The sequence below is a fragment of the Lissotriton helveticus genome, chromosome 11 (assembly GCF_964261635.1).
Source record: "Lissotriton helveticus chromosome 11, aLisHel1.1, whole genome shotgun sequence".
Classification (NCBI taxonomy): Eukaryota; Metazoa; Chordata; class Amphibia; order Caudata; family Salamandridae; genus Lissotriton; species Lissotriton helveticus.
Window position 1 is genome coordinate 236,741,902 of NC_136072.1, and position 22,629 is coordinate 236,764,530.

A 22,629-nucleotide genomic window follows, 5' to 3' on the forward strand; every position below is an offset into this window, starting at 1 on the left:
TCATTTCCCCATGAATGTAGGTAGGCCTCACCTTAAACAAACCTCTGGATAGGCCACACCTTATCGTCATCCTGAATTAATCATTTAAAATGCTAGGGACAGATTTATGATAGGTGTATGCCTCTTTTGCGCCACTGTGCGTCACTTTTGTGACGCAGTGGCGGTGCAAAAGATTTGCTATGTGGCGACAAAATTACAAATTGATGCATCTAGGCAGATGTGTCATGCTGTAAAAAAACCGTGCCACATGAAACCGATGCAGCAGTGATGCAAAAGATGCACCATGTTGGAAGACAGGCCTCACTTCATCTCCAACAAGATAAGAAGCTTAGGGATAGATTTATGATGACTGGTGCATCCCCAGGGATGTGCCAGTCATCCTGCGCCGCTGTTCCGCCACCCATGGTGCGCTGCATTTACAATGCGGCGCACCATGGGGCAAAAACGGCACAGATGCGTGACGCATCTGTGCCGTAAAGGTGGCGCATTGCTGGAGCTGCATCGCAAGTGCCATGCAGCTCCAGCAAGGCTCAGGGGTGCCCCATCTCCATTTAATCTGCAACCCTGAGTCGGCCTCACCTTAAACAAACCTCTGGATAGGCCACACCTTATCGTCATCCTGAATCAATCATTTAACATGTTAGGGACAGATTTATGATAGCCGTGTGCCTCTTTTGTGCCGCTGTGCGTCACTTTTGTGACGCAGCGGCGGTGCAAAAGATTTGCTATGTGGCGACATATTTAAAAATTGATGCATCTAGGCAGATGTGTCATGCTGTAAAGTCCTGTGCCACATGAAACCTGCGTCAGTTTTCATATAGGTGTTTTGTTGCAAGGTATGCATTAATTTGCAAGAAAGCCCTGTAAAACTAACACAGTGAAATTTAGAAGATTTCACTGACTCAGCTTTATAGCATTGCTGAATCAAATCATTACGCCTGTTTGAAACAGGCATAAGGAGTGATGCACCATGCAATGTGTGGCTTGCTCCTGTGCATTGCAGTAGACATGTTGCGCTTACGACGTGATTCCTGCAATGTGCTGCTTTTGCGGCACAGATGCGTGACGCATCTGTGCTGTTTTCACTCAATGGTGCTCCACATTGTAAATGCGGCACACCATGGGTGGCAGAGCAGCGGTGCACATTAACTGGTGCATCCCTGGGAATGCGTCAGTTAACATAAATCTCCCACTTTACATTTAAGTATGAGCAGGGGACACAGAGTTGGTGAGGCTTATCCAAGGTTAAGAAGAGATGAGTCCTGTTCACGGAAAACTTGGACATAGGCCTAACCTCCTCAGCATCGCTGGTCATGGCTAAATAATAGCTGCAAAATGTTACTCTTGTTAAACAATTTTACTATTATAGTCTCTGAGATTTGTGCCTTACTCTGCAACATCTCATTGTTGTTCTCTTTCTTTAAAGATAACGACAACATCAACATGAGCGACAATCAGCAATCAGTTGATCTCGACCTCATAATTGAACTCGTAATTGAAACATCAGTGGAAGTAGATCCCTTGGATGATTTAAATCCTGAGGATGAAGAAGAACATGATGAGGATGCAGATTTGTCAGAATTGTATGACATAGGGTGGGAAGCTGACGTGCTTGAGCCTATGGAACTATAAACATTTATTTTTAAAAATTTATAATAAATGAAAAGTAAAAATGTAAACCGTTTCATTTAAAAATAAAGACACCTTCAAAAACAGGTTATGTGTAGTGTCTTCAATAAAATATTAAAATATGCTCATAAAATTAGATCAGATTCACATATAAAACAGCACAGGTAAAATGAATATGAATTCCATTTCTTTTCTGCTATTTCTGTATTCTAAATTTGCTAAGCACTAAAAATGTCAAGTAGTGTGTTAAGTTTTTGATGACTGTTATTGATTTACTGTTTGGTAATAGTGGTTAATAACATTTTTTATTATATTTTACCACAGATTCAACTGCAGATCATTTCAAGATTTCAGCATGCCAACTAAAGAAAGACTTAGAAAGGCTGCAAAACGTCAAAGACAGCAGGTACATGATATAATGCAGCAGTCCTCTAACAAAAAAACTTGTCAAGTCACCAAGAAAGCACCGGGTAAGAGCACAAAAACATTTATAAGAAATATTTGTAGTAAAAAAAATATTACTACAGAAAATGTTTCAGTCCAGAAAAAGAGAAGCATTTTAAACGGAAAGGAAAGGCCAATCAAAAATGTTACTGCTAGAGCAAGAGATAACTCTGTGCATGATAGTAGAAGGAAACAACAGTTTAGGGACATTCGTAAACGAATGTTCCGCAACAGGATAATTGGCAATTTGTTAAAAAATATTAAGAAAGGTCAACAGAAAGTGGTTTTTTATAAGAGAAAAAAAAAGTTGAGAAAGTTATTGATCAGGCATTTGAAATTAAACGAAAGTTATTTATTTTGATAATCAATAGAATTAGGAAGCTAAACAAGGCAATTTATGATTTCAAAAGAAATAGTAGATGGAAGAGAATAGTTAATCGTAGTAATTTTTGTGAAGTTTTTTCCGGAGAATGGATGCATAGTTCAAGTTGTGAGGCATTTTTTAATGAGGAGAGTTATTTCCAGGATAATGATTTGGTGCATGCAGTTGACACCAGTGATCGAGCTTATGAAGTGAAAGATGGTTGTCTAGTTGAAAAAGAAAAACTTGTGACAACAGAGACAGAAGAGGTGTTAGGTAATGAGGTTTTAGGAAGACGTCCTAAGGGTCCTGTGTACACCTGGAAGTGTAGTAGTATTTGCAGTGTGCGACAGGATTCCATCAATTTGCTTTGTGATTTTGTACGGACATTTAATAAGAAAAGTTTGAAGCAGAAAATGAAGTTGTTGCAAGAATTAGATCCTTGCAGAGTGAGAGAAGTGACAGGTTTGCATGGTCATTCACTGGCTTGTCTTTCCAGGAGAGTATGCCAGAGTGTTTTTCATCATTTCAGGATGCTAGCAGTGCATCATAATAAAGTGAGGAAATTAGTTAGAATGTTGTATTATGCTAAGAGTCCAGCAATTATGCTTAAACAATTATGCGCTGCTCTTTTGCATGGTTCAGAAGTAGATGTGAAGAATATTTGTGCAGAAATTGAGTTTTGTTACTTTGGAAGTAAAGAGGAGAATGTTGAAATTGACCAAGAAGAAGAGGGTAATGTGGAAGATAGAGTACAGGTTTCCAGTACAGATAATTTTCAGAGGGAAATTGCGACGTTTCAGGTGAAATCAAGTGAGAGGCCTAATTTCACTTGTGTGTGTTGTCGACGCACTTATTATAAGAATCAGACTAAGTTAGTGGATTTATATGCAAAAAGTGAAAGGGAAAATAATAGTGAATGGAAGGATTTCACAACATACTTGATGGTAGAAAATTGTTTTGATTTGGGATCGGATCAACGTGTGTGTACTTATTGTTGTAGCAAATTAAATCAAAACCAGATGCCTGCTAGAGCAGTTCATAATAATCTGGAATTGGTTGAGATTCCTTCTGAATTAAAGGATTTAAATACTTATGAATCTATTTTGATTCAAAGTATCCATCCCTTTCAGGCTATTGTAAGAATGGAGCCAAAGACAGGGAAATTGCCTCCATCAGATTTACAGAGAGGATTAAAGGGAAGAGTTGTTTATTTGCCTCTAGATTTGAAGAAAAACATTAACACAATTGGAGTAGAAAAAGTGGAAGAGGAACCTCTGGTTATCTTAGTTAATGGGGTTCCGACAAAGAATAAGAAAATATGGCAAGATTTAGTGGATGTTAGGAAAGTCAAAAAGGCAACATTGTATTTGAAAAAAAATAATAAGTACTATAAGAATGTTTATGTTGCAGAAGAGGAAGTAAGTGAGGAAGAGGATAGCGATTTGTGTGCTGGTCAAATTGAGAAAGTAGAACCCTCTACTAGTGAAGAAATATATGAACATTATAGTGTTCATCCTTTGCATTCCAAGGAAGTCATGGGGAATGCTATTGAGTTGTTTCAAATGAAACAAGCCAAAGGGAGTCCCATTAGTGTTTGGGAGGAAAGTTTGGAAGCTCGGTGTTTCCCACAGCTTTTTCCAACAGGTCAGGGAGGAAGATATGATGAGCGACCTCATCAAATTCCTGCTTCTGAATACCGGACTTTGCGATTGTATGCAGGAGATGCTAGGTTTCGACAATGTATTCCCTATTTGTTTCATCTCCTGTTTGAAAGCGATCTGTCTGGACTGTCATATGCAGTGAACCACATCTTGAAAAGTGGTATACACATGCAAAACATCTCGGCAAGTGACTTTATGGATAAAGTCAATGTCCAAGACAGTATTTTGGATTCTCACCTGATTAATCTCATGGCGTGTCAGCGTGGTACTAATGAGTACTGGTACCGTCGTCATGGTGATTTAAAATGTATGCTGAGGAACTTAGGAACTCCCACATGGTTCCTCACTCTGAGCTGTGCCGAGTATGGCTGGGAAGACTTACTTGAATTTCTACGAGAGGCAAATGGAAACATCGAAAACATCGAATTCAAGACACCCGGAGAACTGTGCTCTTTGGATCCAGTCAATGTATGCCGGTACTTCAATCATAGATTTGAAGCTATGATGTCTTTCATCATGAATAAGAAGAATCCACCTCTTGGAGAGGTGTTGGATTTCTTCTGGAGAAAGGAGTACCAAGCAAGAGGTGCTCCTCACATACATATGCTGTTGTGGATCAAGGATGCACCTAAATTTGGAACGGATCCAGAAGACTCAGTGATGAGTTTCATACAACAGTATTCTACGTGTGCTGTTCCAAACGCAAAGGAGAAGAAAAGCCTAAGAGAAAAAGTTCTACGTTTCCAAAGCCATCGTTGTGGAAAGTACTGTCGTCGTAAATTCCGAAACAAGGACAAGTTCTACACCAAATGTCGTTTCGGCTTTCCACGACCGGTGATTTCTAAAGGAAGAGTAAACAGTTTGATGTCTTCGCTGCGACATAATGTGATGAAGAAATCACCTAAAAACACATACAATTTGAAGAGGAACGAAGAGTCCAAGTACATCAACGACTACAACCCGGTGATTTTGTCCATGTGGAATGCTAACATGGATATACAGTTTGTGGCTGATAACTGTATGGCTGTGGCTCGGTATGTGACATCTTACATCACCAAAAAAGAGAAGACAGAATTGAAGGATATGTGGGAGGACATTTCCCATGAAAAGAGCCTCAGTAAGAAGTTGTACAGTTTCAGTCTGAAGATGTTGTCGCATCGAGAAATCGGAGCTTACGAATGTTCTGACCGGTTGTCTTCAGCAAGTCTCTATGCCAAATCTAGGAGTATCGTTTGGGCGGGTCTTGGTCTTGCTGCAACGCGTAATCGAGTTCTGAAACCTGTGCGGGAAATTGAGTATTTGGCGGAAAAGGAGCCAAACAGTACCGACATTTTAAAGAGCAACATGTTGGATACATATTATCCAAATCGAAGCAGTCACCTCGAGAATGTTTGTCTGTATGAGGTTCTTCAAAATTACATATTCAAGAGGAACATCAAAGAAGATACTAAGAAAGGAGTGTATGCTGTAATTGGAAGTGAGGGATGTCTGGTCAAGCAAAGAAAATGCCACTTGGTAAACCATCGAAAATTGAGTGGCGAATCTCCTGAAAAAAAGGAGTTTTTCTATTTAGCACTTTTGCAACTTTTCAAGCCTTGGCGTGCAGAAGAGGAACTGCTTGGAGATTTCCTCTGTTACGAAGACTCTTTCACTGCCGCCAAGGAGACCATAGAATGTCCTGCTTTTCCCAAATATGTAGAAATGTTGAATGCGGAAATTGAGCAGGAAGCAACGATTGCAGCCGAGATTGCCAGAGACAGTTCTCAGGACAGTCAGAGTTCTGCTTCATTGAGTCAGGATCCACTAGGAGGACCTGTTATCGAAAATGAAGCTGCCACTGCTATGAATGAAGTGGAAAGAGCCATGGCACATGCTCAGGAGGATGCGGTTAACTTAGAAGAGTTGGAAAGACAACTCAACGTTGAGCAGAGGAAAATATATGACGAAGTTACCATGCAAATTGATCATGGATTAAGTCATGAGAAGAAAGAGTGCTCATGTACGTCGTTGAAGCCTGGCCGACTATACGTGAGTGGAGAAGCGGGAACTGGAAAAAGTTTCCTTATTAAAGCAATTTCATGTTATTTGCAGGAAAGGACTGAGTCATCGCTGTCTTGTGTTGTCACCGCTCCAACTGGACTGGCAGCACATAACATTAAAGGGATTACTTTACATCGTTTACTGATGCTGCCAGTGGAGCATGACAACAAATTACAATATCACAAGCTATCTGGAGATGCTTGTTGTGAAGTTTCAAGAATCTTGAGGAAAATGAAACTTCTTATCATTGACGAAGTAAGCATGGTTTCCAATGTCATGCTTGCCTTTGTGCATTTGAGAATGCAAGAAGTTCTCAAAACAGAGTATGATGTGTTATTTGGTGGCAAACACATCATTGTTTTCGGAGATCTTCTGCAGCTGACACCAGTGAAAGGGCAACCTGTGTTCAAAATGCTCACACATGAAGATACCAGGAAGTGCCTAGGGAGCATTGGCAACGTCAATATATGGTTAAACTTCAATTATGCTGAACTGCATGAAAATATGCGTCAGGCGAAGGATGAAGTTTACAAGAATATTCTACAAGATGTTAGAATAGGAAAAGTGACCGAGCATGGGAAAGAAGCTTTACATGCACGATTACTGTCAAATTTATATCCAGAACAAGATGTTGTGCCTGAGAATATTTTTCAGAAAATTACTGAGAAGAAATCTGGAATATGTTTGATGCCAACTCTTGCAGAATGTGCCATCTTCAACAACAAAATGTTGAATTTAGAAAAGCAAGAGATTGTGAAACTGGAAGCTATTGACAGAGTAGAGCATATGGGATCAACAATTATTTTGTCTGAGAATTTGAAATCAAAATTGGATTCATTAGAGAAGACTATATCTAAAACTGCAGGTTTTGAAAAGACTCTGAATGTGTGCTTGAACTGCCGTATAATTTTAAGAAGGAATTTACATGTTGAAAGAGGTCTGGTAAATGGATCAATGGGTAATGTTGTTGATTTTGTGAAATACAGAAATAGAGATGGAATTGAATTTTTAAAAATTAAATTTGATGGCATTGAGGAAGTACAGCTAATTGGTCGTTGTTCTGCTAGATTTTTGCTTGTAAAAGACTTATATGTTCGCGGTAAGCAGTTTCCTGTTTGCTTCGCATATGCGGTGACAATCCATAAATCGCAAGGTTTAAGTGTAGACAGTGCATTGGTGAATATTGGCAGTTCTGTGTTCAAGGAGGGTATGGCATATGTGGCATTGTCAAGAGTTAGAACTTTATCGGGATTGTACTTGATTGAGTGTGATGTCACAAACATTTGTGCGGATCTAGATTGTGTTAAGGAATACAATAGGTTGAGAAGAGAGTATGCGCCACATTTGCCTCAATATCCTTTGTTTGAGAAACGTGTGGTAGGCCGGAAACGAAGAAATGTGACCAATACTGGGGAGGTTGTAGCAAAAAGACGAAAAGTCGATGAACCTGAAATTATAAGCAGAAACAAAAAGGATTCTGTTGAAGATGTTGTTGGTTTTCAATTTGAAAACACTTCTGGTGTCAACTGCTATGCTAATGTAGTGGTTAATGTTTTGTTTTCTCTAGAAAATGTAAAAGAAGAGATTGTGGTCAATTCTGATCAAAGATTATGCAGTTTGTTAAATTCTGTGTTAGAGAAATGTAGCACTGATAGAACAAAAATAGAAAGTGTGTCTGAAATTCTAAATCTGTTAGACAGATGTTCAGGCCAAACACAATTCTCTCAAAATATTCAGCAAGATTGTCAGGAGTTTTTAATGTATATGCTTGATGTATTGCATGCTGAAGGTGTAGATGTAGATCACCTGTTTGGGCTTTCTTATCAATGGCAGCATGACTGCGAGAACTGTAGGGTATCAAGTACTACTAGTGTAGACTCAGAAAGATGTATATATTTAACTTTGCCAGACAGTAAATCAGTCTCTTTTAATAAGCTAGTAAAAGCAGCTGATCACAACATGGAGTGTAGCCAATGTAAATCTGAAATGATGTCAACATTATTTATACGAACATATGGCCAGTATGTCATTTTAATGTTCCAACGATGTAGGCCTGATGGAACAAAATTGACAACTTTAATTAAAAATTTTGTAGCTTCACAGTTGTCAATATCAGGAAGGACTTTTGTAACTGAAGCAATTATATATCATGACGGTCCTTCAATAACATCAGGACATTACACAGCTTATTTAAAGTCTAGAAATGGCTGGTCATTCTGCAACGATTCTGTTTTAATTTTCAAAAAAAAATTGCCGTATGACCTTAAAAATTCTTACCTGGTGTTTTTAAAACCAAAATTTTAGGGAAAGAATCTCGGGATGTGCTCTGAGGAATTTCAAGAAGTTCTAATGGCTCCTACACGATTTGGCCTTGAGGATAAGTGTAGTACAGAGACATAACTTCTTACCATAACACTGGACGTCATGGAAAAATAACTGCACTTTGAATGAGTTCAGAAAAACTATTTCTTTTTATAAGCTAATTCAAGCAGCCAATCAAAACATGGAGTAGAGGGAATGTAAGTCTGCAATGCTGTCTACTGTTTTATATTGCTTTGTGATTAAAAGTGATGTAGAGAATTAAATAATTGTAGTAGTCATAGAGGTAGTGTAAGTCTGCTTCATAGTAAGCAGTATCAGTGTCATAGGAAATGTAGAACATGAGTGAGCAAGAAGGGTAAGATATTAGTAGTCCAGGATTGTGAAAATGATCTTTAACATTTTAATTCTGAAAGTTGCGGAAATACAACATGACGGGATTGGCTTACAAGAATTCCAAGAGTTATAAATGGCTCTGACATGATTTGGCCTTGTGGAAACATGTGCTAGAGAGCGAGAAGTCATTTATTGTATGTAACATATTTTTCAAAACGATGGAGGCTTTCTTTCAGAAAGTGGCGGGCTGAAAGTAATAACAGCACAACAGAGTGTAAGCTGTTCATAGGACATCCTTCGACGTCATGGAAAGTAAGTTAACTTTAAGGAGTTCTGAATTCTGATTTGTTATGTTGTATGGGTTTTTTAAACACAATCATTTTGATTGTGTTTTTTTTTCCCCGCTGTTATATGATGAATACCTTCAAGTCACTGTTTTTAGTGAAATTTGATACATTCTGAGAACAGCAAAAATAAACCATTTAACATGTATAATTAATTCTGTACTGTTTGCATTTATGATGTACATGTAGAACTGTGTAGGAGGCATGGAGAAGGAGAGGCTTCTGTAAGTGTCAAAGTTGTTGCATACAGTGCTCATATTCTACGTAGTCTTTCATATGATAGACTACATTTCCACAATGAGATACCTAAGCAAAGGAAACACAGGTGATATGATTGTGGAATGAGCATTATATTACCTGTGTTTCCTAACATTACACATCACATTGTGTAGATGAGGTTTAGGCCTGTTCCTGGAGACAGAGGAGGTCTGACATTTGTTCAAGAGTGCAGTGGACATGACTCACTTCGTTGATAGGCCTGCACATGTATTATCTCCTCTGTATTCTTCAACTAACCTAAATTTCATCTGCAACTCTGAGTAGGACTTACCTGAAACAAATCTGTGGATAGGTTACACCTTATCGGCATCTTGAAACAATCATTTAAAATGTTAGGGTAAGATTTATGATGGCCGTGCGCCTCTTTTGCTCCGCTGTGGGTCACTTTTGTGTAAAAGATGCACCATGTTGCAAGATAGGTTTCAGTTCATCTCCAGCAAGATACCATCAGTTTAAAATGTATATAATTAGCACTGTGTAGGGGGCATGCGGAAGCTGAAGCTTTTGTAAGTGTCAAAGTTCTTGCATGCAGTGTGCATTTCTGGGTACTGTTTCATATGCTGGACTACATCTGCACTATGAGATACCTAAGCAAAGGCAACACAGGTGATGTGATTGTGAAATGAGGAAAAGAAACTCCACATTTTTCAATTATATCACCTGTGTTTCCTAAGTTTACGAATGACATTGTGCAGATTAAGTTTAGGTCTGTCCACAGACACAAAAGAGGTCTGGCTTTTGTTCAAGAGTAAAGTGTACATGACTTACTTCATTGGTAAGCCTTCACATGTATTATCTCCTCTGTACTCTTCAACAATTCGAAATTTCATTTGGAACCCTGAGTAGGCCTCACCTGAAACAAACCTCTGGATAGGACACATCTTATTGGCATCCTGAAACAATTATTTAAAATGTTAAGGGCAATTTTATGATGGCTTTGCACCTCTTTTGCGCTGCCATTGCATCACTGTTGTGAGACAGCAGCAGTGCAAAAGATGCACCATATTGCAAGATAGGCCTCACTTCATCTGCATCAAGATACTGTTAGTTTAAAATGTATATTTTTAGGACTGTGTAGGGGCATGGAGAAGCAGAGGCTTCTGTAAGTGTCAAAGTTATTGAAAAACTGTTTGTCCTTCAATCTTTTCACTTGTCTTTTCTAATTTTTAAATACATGTTTTAATATTTTTCAAATGTTTGTTCTCTCTCTCACAGATTGAAAGTATAAAAATTACAAGTGACTAAGTTAACGACAATTATAAGGTAAATGTTTTGTACTCTTTTCGTTACATTTCTATCACATTTAACTTCTATTAGTTTCACTACTTCATTTCTTTAACCCTCACTTTCCTGCCTTTGCTACTTCCCTCAATCCTTTCTCTATTACTTACTTACTCTACTCCTTCCACTATTTTTGTCAGTCCCTCTCTTCTCATACTTCGTCACTCTTGTTCACTCACTCTGTGTCTATTACTCTCACTGTTTCTGACTGATCACTCTTTCACTACTTGTTCATTATGCTTTCTCTCTGTAGTTCGAGCACAGTAAGGGGCATATTATCAACACAGGCAATACATTTATCAGTGTTTTTATCGGCAGAAAACTGCAGCAAAAGTGGCTTTAGCAGCAGTTTTCTTCCGGAAAAGCGGCTTTAGCGGCAGTTTTCTGCCGATAAAAGCAGTAATTATTGGCAGAAAACTGCCGCAAAAGCGTCTTTAGTGTCAGATTTCTGCTGATAAAAGCAGCAAAATTTTTATCGCCTATGTTGATAATATGCCCCTATGTTATTTACATTTCTTTGCTGTTTCAATCATTCCTTTTCTGTTACTTCTTCTTTTCTGCATTGTGTTTTTTCTCTCTGTTATTCCGATGTTTTAATCTTAATTTGATTATTCATTCACATTCTCTAAGAAACTCTCGTTTGTTATTCTTCTACTCTCTTTTTTTTCTCACTTACTTATCTATTTTGTTTTTCACAATTATACTCTCTTAAATCTTTTCTTCAGTAAATAGATCTATTAAACAGTATCTCTACTTTACTCCCTATAGCTGTCTTTCTTTTAACATAACTGTCTGTTTCCTTCCCTTATAATTACTCTTCTTTTTTTTTTAAATATTTTTTTGGTTCGCTCCCGGTTCGCGTACCGGAGAGCGAACGGGGAAGCGAACCAAAAGAAATAGAGGTTGGCAGAGTTCCAAATATTCTACCAATTTTTTTATAACAGGGAGGTAGTTCTGAAAAGAACTTTTTTTTTATTGTTTTTGTTGTTTTATGTTTTTTTTATTATTTTTCTGAACATTTTTTTACTTTTTTTGTATTTTCTGAACAGTTTTATATTTTTTTGGGTTTTTTTGGGGGGGGGAAACGAAAACGATTCATTGTAAAGGGCTCAACAGGAGCAACAAAAAAAAAAGAATTTATTGTCTGGGGCGTTTCGGACAATCATGATTGTCGATAGCTCTGTTGATCAGAGTGATGCTACTTTCTCTGTAGCAAATGAACCCATTGCAATGCACGCACACTTGTTTCACTTCCCCAAATTTCATCTGAATATTTGGGACCAACTCCCTCGCCTCTGGTCCCGTCACTTCCGGCACAACTGATCTTCTGGCCATTGAAGGAGGATTATCTTGCTGGTCACTTAACTGCGCAGCACTGTAGTTGTTAGGATGCCACCTACTCATATGGCGATGCATCGTGTAATTGCCGTAACTGTACTTTTTCTCGGTGCCTCTGGACAGGCTTTCTTTACATATAAGGCAAGTTACGTACCGTGCATTGACTTTTTTTTGGCCCTGGGGATAACTAAAAAATTGCCAAATATAATTTACTTTCACATGAGACCTCCTGGGCTCCTCACGCAAAAATTGCCTCTCTTGCTGCTCTTCCTCTTCTTCCTCTTCTTCCTCCTCTTGCTGAATAATAACTTCAGCAGGTGGTCCTCTCTTCTTTGGATGTGGTGGAGGTGGTGGGGAAGCACCAGCTGAAGCTACTAATGAAGCCATTGCTCACTAATCACAAAGGGTCTTTCTCTCACAAAGATGAAAGTCAGAGTGAGGAAAGAAGGAGGGGTTTTCATCATTTGGAAAAACAATAGTTCTAAACCAATGAAAAGTGTTCCTTTTAGGTCACATGACCTAGTCTTACATCATTAGGAAACCAAAAGTGAAATGAACCAATGAAAAGTGTTATTACCGAGTCACATGACTTGTTGTGTTTACGTTACGCGCTTTGGGCCGCGTCCCGGATCGCTTCCGGGAAGCAGCGCTTCGCGCCTCGGTTCGCGTACCAGTTCGCTTCCGGGTACGCTACCTTGGCGCGTCATATGACGTATTACGCGACAACGCGATACGTCACGCTGACGCGACGCGTCACGATGTTGTTTTCTAACGCAGCAGTTGCACAAACGGAACGTTTACCGGTTCGCGGACCGGGTCGCGGCACCAATTGCGCTAACGGGAAGCTAACCGGTTCGCGTACCGGGAGCGAAACAAAAAATATAATTAAAAAAAAAAGTATTAAAAACATGTAAAATATATTTTTTGATTTAAAGAAAAATACATTTTAAAGCTTTTGTTATTTGCTATTAAAAAACCATTGAAATTCACTGAAAAAACCATAGGTTATAGACCATATATAGTTAGGAATTAGCATTTAAAAAACCTTATTTTACTCACACAAAACCATTGAAATTCCATATATAGTTAGTTGTACTAACTATATATCGCGCACCCGCAATCCACTGCTGATCATGTCACATATTACATCATTCATGACATGGTCAGTGACATCACTGATGACATCACTGATGACATCTCAAATGACATCACTGATGACATCTCAAATGACATCACTGATGACATCACTGATGACATCTCAAATGACATCACTGATGACATCTCATTTGACATTACTGATCACATCACTGATGACATCATTCATGTGATAATACGATGAACCTCTTCAGACTCTAATATAACCTTAGATACACTCAGTGTAAACAGACACTCACAGACTGTCACTCATCCATGGAGTTACTCAGACACTTAGTCAGTCATGCAAAGAATCAATCACACCTCCATTTCCTCAACTATACAGTTATACACACCTTACTTATTCAAACATATACTAACACATATTTACTCTCTTTTACATTGCCTGATACAAGTACACAATGATCCATACAGCCACTCACACATTCACTGGCTCTTATGCACAGTTATTTATATATGTCAACTGTCACATGTACTGTGTTTTACATATGTACTTACTTTGACATGTAGCACTGAGATATCCATTCACTCACCAATGCACTCAGTCAACCGCCCATACAGGTGTTTCCACATGCACTTTTGAACCCATACATCTATTGAATTAACTGCTAACACATCTATGCACAGAGTCATACACCTCCCAGCCTTCACACACACACACTCAGTCTCCCATACAAATACTTGGGCAACCAATCAATAACCCATATACTTACTCATATAGCTACTGATCAACACATGCAGCAGTTTACAGAACAACAGACATAATGATGCACAAATTAAGACAGTTTAGTCACTAACTCATGCACTCAGTGACACACATTTATTCACTCACTCATACAGTCAATCATGCACCTACTAAATCCTTCATCCAGACACTTATACATCCACTCATTCTTCAATATGTAAGACATATTTTAACTTTACAGAAACATACAGTCACTGGATGTTGTCATCAGTGATGTCATCAGTGATGTCATTTGAGATGTCATCAGTGATGTCATCAGTGATGTCAATGACCATGTCATGAATGATGTAATATGTGACATGATCAGCAGTGGATTGCGGGTGCGCGATATATAGTTAGTACAACTAACTATATATGGAATTTCAATGGTTTTGTGTCAGTAAAATAAGGTTTTTTAAATGCTAATTCCTAACTATATATGGTCTATAACCTATGGTTTTTTCAGTGAATATATATATATATATATATATATATATATATATATATATATATATATATATATATATATATATATATATGTATATAACATGGACTTTTTTAGTGATTAGCAATGAGAAGTCCTATCCATGAACCAAAATCTCCCTTGATCGTGTATCTATAAGGGAATTTCCACCAGCACATCAGTTTTTGAGCACATTTGATCTGCGTGCAGAAACTTTATGATTCGAGCCCTACTAAACAGCAACGTTTTATGTCACTGTGGCATTCTCTCTTAGGTCATTGGTAGAATTGTTATATGGCATTGAGAATGTTATAGGATTCTGGGGAGTTGGTTGGAGAGTCGAGTGGAGATAGGTCGTGTCTGCCCGGTTTTCCTCCTGTGGTTGTTAAGCTGTTCTCTATCTTAAATAAATCTTCTCTTCGAAACCTACAACGTTCAAGATCTCTTTCTACATAGTATTTGGCGACGATTGGGAACAAGATTTAAAGATTCGAGACAGCATTCACTCGTTATTCAGCTTCAATTTGGATAACAGAAGAGTTTGTCATCTAAATTCTGTTGTGGATACCGTTTGGATACTCTTTGGTAGCGTACTTTTCAGCTTATATTTTGTGCGACTTATTTTCTTTAAAGACTTATTTTCTTTAAACCTAGCGCTCATGCATGTTCTTGCGCTGACGGTTTATGAATGCACCCATATGTCTTTTCAACTTACATTACCGTTACCAGCATTGAATGACTATTCAAATTCTTACTATTTCAAAGTACCAGCGTTATCAGCGTTTAATGGCAATCTGATCACTTACTGTTTATATTGTACCGCTATCGACCGCATTTATCAAGCGGTAGATAACGTTTTCTTGGCGGCATCTTTTGAATTTCATCGCGCGTATCTGTTTCTATTCAAGCACTGTACACGCACAAGAATTCTTCTCTGCGACTGTTTCATCTTCTCAGGATTATCCCGCTATGCATTGTGTGATTGGTAAACTTTAACCCTACGCAGCATAATGAACGTAAATTACATGGCACCGTTTTGGAAATCGTCAGTTTCAATTCTTCAAGTCGGAGCTGTTTTTCATTCATTGCAATATTTTAAACAATTTTAGCGTTACCAGTGCTTAAAATTAGTTATTTATCCCATAGTTTTAAGTGATTCTCCAGTCATCTAAGCACCATCTTTTACTACATTTTATTTTCATCTAAAGTGCAAGGTACTGTTTGTTTTACTTACTTTTTAATTGCTTTATTGCCAAGTTTTTCTTATTTAATTATAATGTCTAGTATCGCTGCACCACCACATTTTCTACAAGTAGCTGGGGAGCCCAATATAGAATGGGATTTATGGTTTACAATGTTTATGTCTTATGTGGATGTGCTTGAAAAAGATGGTTGTTCAGCAAACCGGAAACTTGTGTTACTTAGACATTGTTTAGGAGGTGCTGGCATTAAAGAATTTGACAATCTACCTCCAATTGAAGATGCAGGAGATATGGATGTTTTTGAGAAAGCCACCAAACAGATGAAAATTCGTTTTGGAAGAAAAATTAACACAGTAATGGAAAGATTCAAATTCTATTCATGTGCCCAAAAAGTAGAAGAATCTATAGAGGACTATCTTTCAGCGTTACGTTCTTTGGCTTGTTCATGCACATTTGAAACTATTTCTTAAGAGCAGGTTCTCAGAGATCAAATAATGATGAAAACAAAAAGTAAAAAATTCAAGATAAGATGATACAAAATAATCCCAAAAGAAGGTCCAATGTTTCTAAATTAAGAGTGGGTGAATGGGTGCGAGTGAAATTAGGTGGACAAGTAAATAGAAAACAGTCTAGATGGTCTGATCCTGTAAGAATTATTGAACTTTTTAGCAAAGCTGTCAGGGTAGAAGGTGGTAAAATTTGGAATTTTAGAGGCATTTATGTGTGTAAATCATATGTTTATGGAACTACACCAAGTTGTTCAACATCCATTTGTTCTAGGTCTCTGTTGGTCAAAGTCAATGATTCTGGAACATTTTCAGCTGATTATTCTTTTGAAAGTATGAATGGACTTCCAGGTTCTCATGAAGCTTTTGATTATTTAGATCTTCAAAAGAATATTGAAAATGATGTAGTACATGAAAATGTTGTTGAAGTTGTATCTGATAATTCATTGGATATTGGACAAGAAATTGATGTCACTAGAAGAAGCTCCCGTGTTAAGCATTCTCCTATTAAGTTAAAAGATTTTGTTCGTTTTTAGTTACGTTCCACTGTTTTTTAAATTATTATTTTTTTTTTTAAAGGGGGAGGTGTGTGGTATTCTCTCTTTGGTCATTTGTAGAATTGTTATATGTCATTGAGAATGTTATGGGATTCTGGGGAGTTGGTTGGAGAGTCGAGTGGAGATTGGTTGTGTCTGCCCGGTCTTCCTCCTGTGGTTGTTAAGCTGTTCTCTATCTTAAATAAATCTTCTTTTCGAAACCTACAACGTTCAAAATCTCTTTCTACAGTCACAAAGGCACCGTGCTTGCATTCTTCCATGATACGGTGACTAGGACTAATTATGCCACGAGTTTATAGATTAGATCCTTAGATACTGTGAGCGATTTATTGTTGGCAAAGCAGCACCAAAAAATGACTCAGCCTGCTTCGTTTAATAATGTGATGTGAATTATACACGTTGTACCAGTGCATCCTGTTAGATGAGTGGACTTCATCGGAACGCTGAATGAAGAAAGCAGTGGTAGGCTTTGTCATATTTAAAGTTTACTAAGTCGAGACATTGCTTTAAGAGAATATTTTCACACTTTTCACAGGGTCAGGCCTGAATAGGATGTGAAATGGCTTAAAAGAACCTCAATACACATACTTGCTTAAATGTTTTGTCAGTCTATTTGTTCTCTTCTGGGATTTGCAGAAAGAATATGGGTATTTGTATAACCAAAGGTAATGGTAAAAAACAAAAATACAATGTGTCTAGCAAAGGACAGTGTTTTGAAAACAGATCTCATCTGAGATTTCTGCAGAAGAAATGGACAGTGGCAGCTTTACCCAGGAGAACTAAAGTACTCATTGGATGGACAGAGTTGGTTATTATGGTATTTCAGTGCTACAGTAAGGAGACGGAGTGCACAGAGAGATTTAATAAAGAGACAGAGAGAGCGTGTGTTACCCTGAGGACCATAAGAGCATGGGGCAGAAGATATGGGATGATGGAAACTGATACTCCAACAGAGCTAAAGACGGATAAGTAACACAGAGCAGGTCGCTTCAGAAATCTTAAATAGAAATCTAGATGTGATAGCTAAAATATCAAAAGAATTGATACCATGAGCTCTTTACAATTCCTCAGTTTGTACCAGATTTGTGGTATTCATCCATGTCCATTAGAAGTGTTAATAAGTAGGAGGTGGAGACTTACAGCCATTACTACTTTCTGGGTAACTAAGAACAAGGTTTATGTACTCGACAGTGACTGTGGCCAGTGGGGCCAAAGTAGGTCCCCGGTGGTCTAGAATGCAATTACCTTATTCCAAATAAAAGATTAAAGCAAACATTGCCAATCAAAGTGTGCAGCTGTTTCTTTGACTCCTCTTGCTTGTCTTTTGCATTGTTGTGTATCAGTGCCTTAACCAACGTCCCATCTGATTGAAGCTACATTATAATTCCTGGAGAGGACTGAGAGAAACCAACAAGACAGGAAATGCAGGGATCAATGTTCCCACTCTAATTTGCATTCAAATTCTACGTGTGATTCGATCACTCAATGGTAGGTATATGTTGCAACCTTATCACAGTTGGGAGTGACGTTAGTCATTTTCCTGGTACAATATAAGTGTGCTGGCCTATTTCTATAATTACATATTCCATACGTACAGCATTTTAATAACCAGCTATAAACATCTCTGAAGGGATATCATGCTAGCCACAAAAAGGAACAGATACAGTCAGAGAAAACTCAATTCAACAGCAATACCGCCTCCCTTCATGTAATTGCTAATGAACGGTAATACTCAGCCTTATATGTTGTGGAGATGGGCTCCACTTGTTCAGTCTTGTGACGTTTAAGGTCTTCCAATGCCATTACTGAACCATTGTGGTGCAGGACATCCACTATGGCTGATGCAATTCTACCTTCATAGAATCCTTTCTTCCCAAAATTTGACAGCTCCTGGAAAGCAAAGGCAATATATGGTGAACACTAAAGTACTATACAGAGTCATTTATTGCACAACTATCACCTTGACCCTCTGTCCTAAACAGAAAACCAAGTTAGCTCATTCTCAGCACCAGTTATTGAATTTAATGTAACAGAGGATGTATATGTTAGGCGCCTTGGTGGGAAGGAAAGAAAGATGGAGGCAACCCCACCCCCATCTTTCCCCCAGGTTGGATGAGGTATTATATACCACTTTTGTTGTGTGTAAGATATGCAGGAAGCAGCAAACGGCCATAGTTTAAATTATATTTTCCCTAGTTGTGGGAGTTTTGCTGTATCAGTTAGACATATACTATTTTAAAAGGTTTTTGTGGATATCCAATTTTTAGGATAATATTTTTTGCCACCGTAAGATATCTCTGAGAGCAACATTAGCTACTTGGCTTCTAATTGTCATTCTTCATTACTGCAGAAGAGGATCCCTTTAAATGAGAAAGCATTGACACTGTTGAGGACAATATTAGATCTAATGTTGATTTTTGTCTACTAATCTGAGATCATTGGGCACCTTATGAGCATATAGAAGACAGGGTTAAATGGCAATTTTCAAACTGATTTGGGACAGCTTTTAATAATAATAATAATAATAATCAGCATTTATTAAGCGCCTGGCTGCACAAAACTGTGTGTCCCCGCGCTGACTGCAAATGCAAACCATCAAGAAGGACCAAGAGTCAGGCGAGCAGAATTAATTTTTGGGAAATAGATAAGTTTTAAGTCTAGCTCTGAACCTTGTTTCAGATGGCTCCATCCGCAGCTGGATTGGCAAGGCATTCCAGAACTTGGTGGCTAGATAGCGGAAGGATTTTCCTCCCATTTTAGCTTTAGTGATGCGGAGGATTTTAAATAGCATCGTGCCTGCTGATCTAAGATCTTTGATCGGCCTATGGATGGTGATGAGGCCTCTCAGATAACTACGGCCTTTGTTTTGGGCAATGCGGTGTGCGTAGCAGAGAGTTTTAAATATAATTCTCTCTTTTACAGGGAGCCAATGAAGCTTGGCAAGCGCATTTTTCGTAGATGCTCTCCGAGGGAGACCGAGCACCAGTCGTGCTGCAGAATTCTGTATGCATTATAACTGGTGCAGACTCTTTTGATTAAGGCCAAGTAGGAGAGCATTACCATAGTCCAAATGGGGGGATATTAGGGCATGGACTATGGTCTTTCTCGCTTCTGTCGGAAGAAGGTCTAAAACTTTACGCAGTACTTTTAGGGTGCTATAGCATTTGCTTGTCACTTTGTTTACCTGGGCTCTACCTGAGAGATCGGCGTCAAGCATGACTCCGAGGTTCTTCACCTTCTCTACAGGCACAGGTAGTTCACCCAACTCGCTAGGCCACCATGCATGTGACCAGACAGAAGTATCTTTTCCTACTATCAGAACCTCTGTTTTATCTCCGTTTAAACGGAGGCAGTTGGCATTCATCCACGTCGCTATGCTGAGCATACAGTTGGAGAAGTTAGAGGCTAAGTCTTTACTGTCTGGCGTTATTTTGAACACCAGCTGGGTGTCGTCGGCATAGCTGACAATGCCCACCCCAAATTCCTCCGCAATGTGTGCCAGGGGTTCCATGTAGATGTTAAATAAGGTGGGGCTCAAACTAGAGCCCTGTGGAACCCCGTGGCTAACAGTGCGAGGTGATGACTTAAAGGGTGGGCAATGAAGTTGGAAAGTTCTGTCAGTTAGGTATGACTGAAACCAGGTGAGAGCAGAGTCTTTTACTCCCATTGTTACTACTTTTGTTACTATATTAGTATTAACTAATTTAACTCTCTCTGTATGTTGGTAGCTACTGATCTAAATTGGTTGCTTTGTTTGTGCCTATCATACTTAGCTTTTAACTTCTGTACACGATAAAATGTTTTCTTATATGGAACCTTATGTAATGTTAATACTTTGGTGTTGACTTTGTGAAAAACTTCCTTGCTTGCATTTAATAACTTACTTGTATTATATGTGTATATACTAAACCTCTTAGCTGACAAAGAATCTGATCTGGTCAAAAAGATCATTAATGTTGATTAGTTTGACTGATAGAATTCTCAATCAAATGCGAATGCCTTAATTCCTCTGCTCAACTTAAGCAAAGAGCTATTCTGGATAAAAACAAATCAACCTTTCTGATACAGGGAAGCTAAGTCAGTACTTTTTTTTTATTTGGTCTTTGATCTTTTACATGCAGGTGCCTGTGTCCACAGTGTGGCTGTCGGCCATTGAGCAATGCTGGAGAGGGCTGCTAGCACCAGAAGGATCACATTAAAAAATGTTGAGGTAGGGCTGCTCGAAAAGAGCTTCCCCAGCAGACCAAGTCGATTTTGCTTTTGAAATGACAATCAGCGTGGATAGTGCGCTGACGGCATATCACTAAAAGTGAAATAAAATGAGCAGAGTGTCTCAGTTCACTTTCACTGGATCAGTGCTGGTTGACATAACCACCATGTGAGCACTGATTTGCATGTAGGAGGTATCATTAGAAAAATGAGAATCTCCCCTTTCTAATGATCTCCCTCTCTAGTGGATCCCTGCTTGGGGGGTTGCCATAAGAGGGTAATCGCCAAGCAGGGATCCAGCCATTGGACACCAGAGATAGAATTATGGCAGGGGAGTGGCCACCATGGGCAAAGTTCTGTGCCCTCCCACACTAAGGTGACCATTAGACTTTCTGTCCCCTGGTGGGTGAATAGGGGTATTCATACATAAACTGCTCCCTGTGGGCAGAAAGCCCACTAGAGGCCAGGTACTGTATTTGCACAATATTTTTTAGGGTGACAGCAGTCACCCTGGGCATGGGCCTGTGCTCCCCCTATCCTGGGGCCCCTTAGACTCTCTGCCCCCTTTGAGGATGGATTGAGTGATTGGGAGTATTCACTACCAATCTGATCTCTGGGAGGGGCAAAAAACTCACTAGGCACAAGGGATTGCAGTTGCAAAGAATTTGTTGTGGAGAGGTGTCCTCCAGGCATGGGCCTATGCGCCACCCGCCCCGAGCCCCATAAGCCTTTCTGCCGCAAGGGGCAGAAACCCGACTGGACACCAGGGTTTTAGCATGGGCTTCTGATCCCCTCCATCCTGGGCCACATTAGTGTTTTTGTCACCCATGAGCAGTGGATGGGAATGTTCACTCCCAATCTGCTCTCTCGGGTTGGCGGGTGGGGGAGGAAGAAAGACCACTAGATACCAGGGATTACATATCAGTATTTTTTTTGGGGGGGGAGCGGCCCCCCTGGGAATGGGCTTGTGTTCCCCCTTTTCAGGCCACATTAGTCTTTCTGCCTACCTGGGGGTAATAGAGAGAGTTCACCCCCAATCTGCCCCACCCTCAGCCCGAAAACCCCAACAGTCTTTCTTCCCTCCATGTGGGGCACAGAGACCATTCCCATGACAAGCAAAAGGAAATGTTGATTCTTTAGGCCATAGATTTGGTATATGGAGCAGCAGAGTAGGTCTAAATCAAAATGCCCTTCTACTGTGCCATGGTGAATGCTTACACTATGCGGGAATGTGCTCTGCATCCCATGGAAACCAACTAAATCCATACATTTTGAAAACTAGACACCCAGGCCAGGGAACTCCAGGGTGCTGTGCCTAGCATGAATCTCACAATGTTTTCTTACCCATAATGCCCTGTGAACCTCACACTTAGCCTGAAATCATGCATTTCTCTCCATTTCTGTGAAGCAAAGTTCCAGAATTTGTGAAGACTCACAAATGTCTTACCACCCAGCATTCCCCTTTGTGTATCCAATAAAAAGGGTATCTGACGTGTGTAGCTGACCCTAACTCCCACATCAGCAGCTGTATTTGGGCATGAGCTGGATGGCTAACCAGGGAAACCTATCAAATCGAGACATTTCTGAGAACTAGTCAGCCAGGAGAGTTCAGGGTGGTGTGCCTCACGTGGGCCCCATGAAGGTTTCTTACCCACAATGCCCTGCAAAATTCAATCTTTACTAAAAAAACATTTTATTTGCATTTCTGTGACATAAACTTCCAGAATCTGAAAGGACACACACTATTTCTACCTCCCAGCTTTCCCCCACTTGTTCCA

General features: G+C 39.3%; 1 protein-coding gene across 1 annotated transcript in view; it reads right to left on the reverse strand.

Moving 5' to 3' along the window:
* Window positions 1-22,629, reverse strand: part of LOC144792825 (glutathione hydrolase-like YwrD proenzyme) — a 564,131-nt gene that overhangs the window by 180,944 nt on the left and 360,558 nt on the right. Inside the window, exon 6 of the mRNA XM_078668023.1 lies at window positions 18,380-18,532. Within this exon, the coding sequence (XP_078524149.1) occupies window positions 18,380-18,532 (153 nt within the window). The remainder of the gene's footprint in view (window positions 1-18,379; window positions 18,533-22,629) is intronic.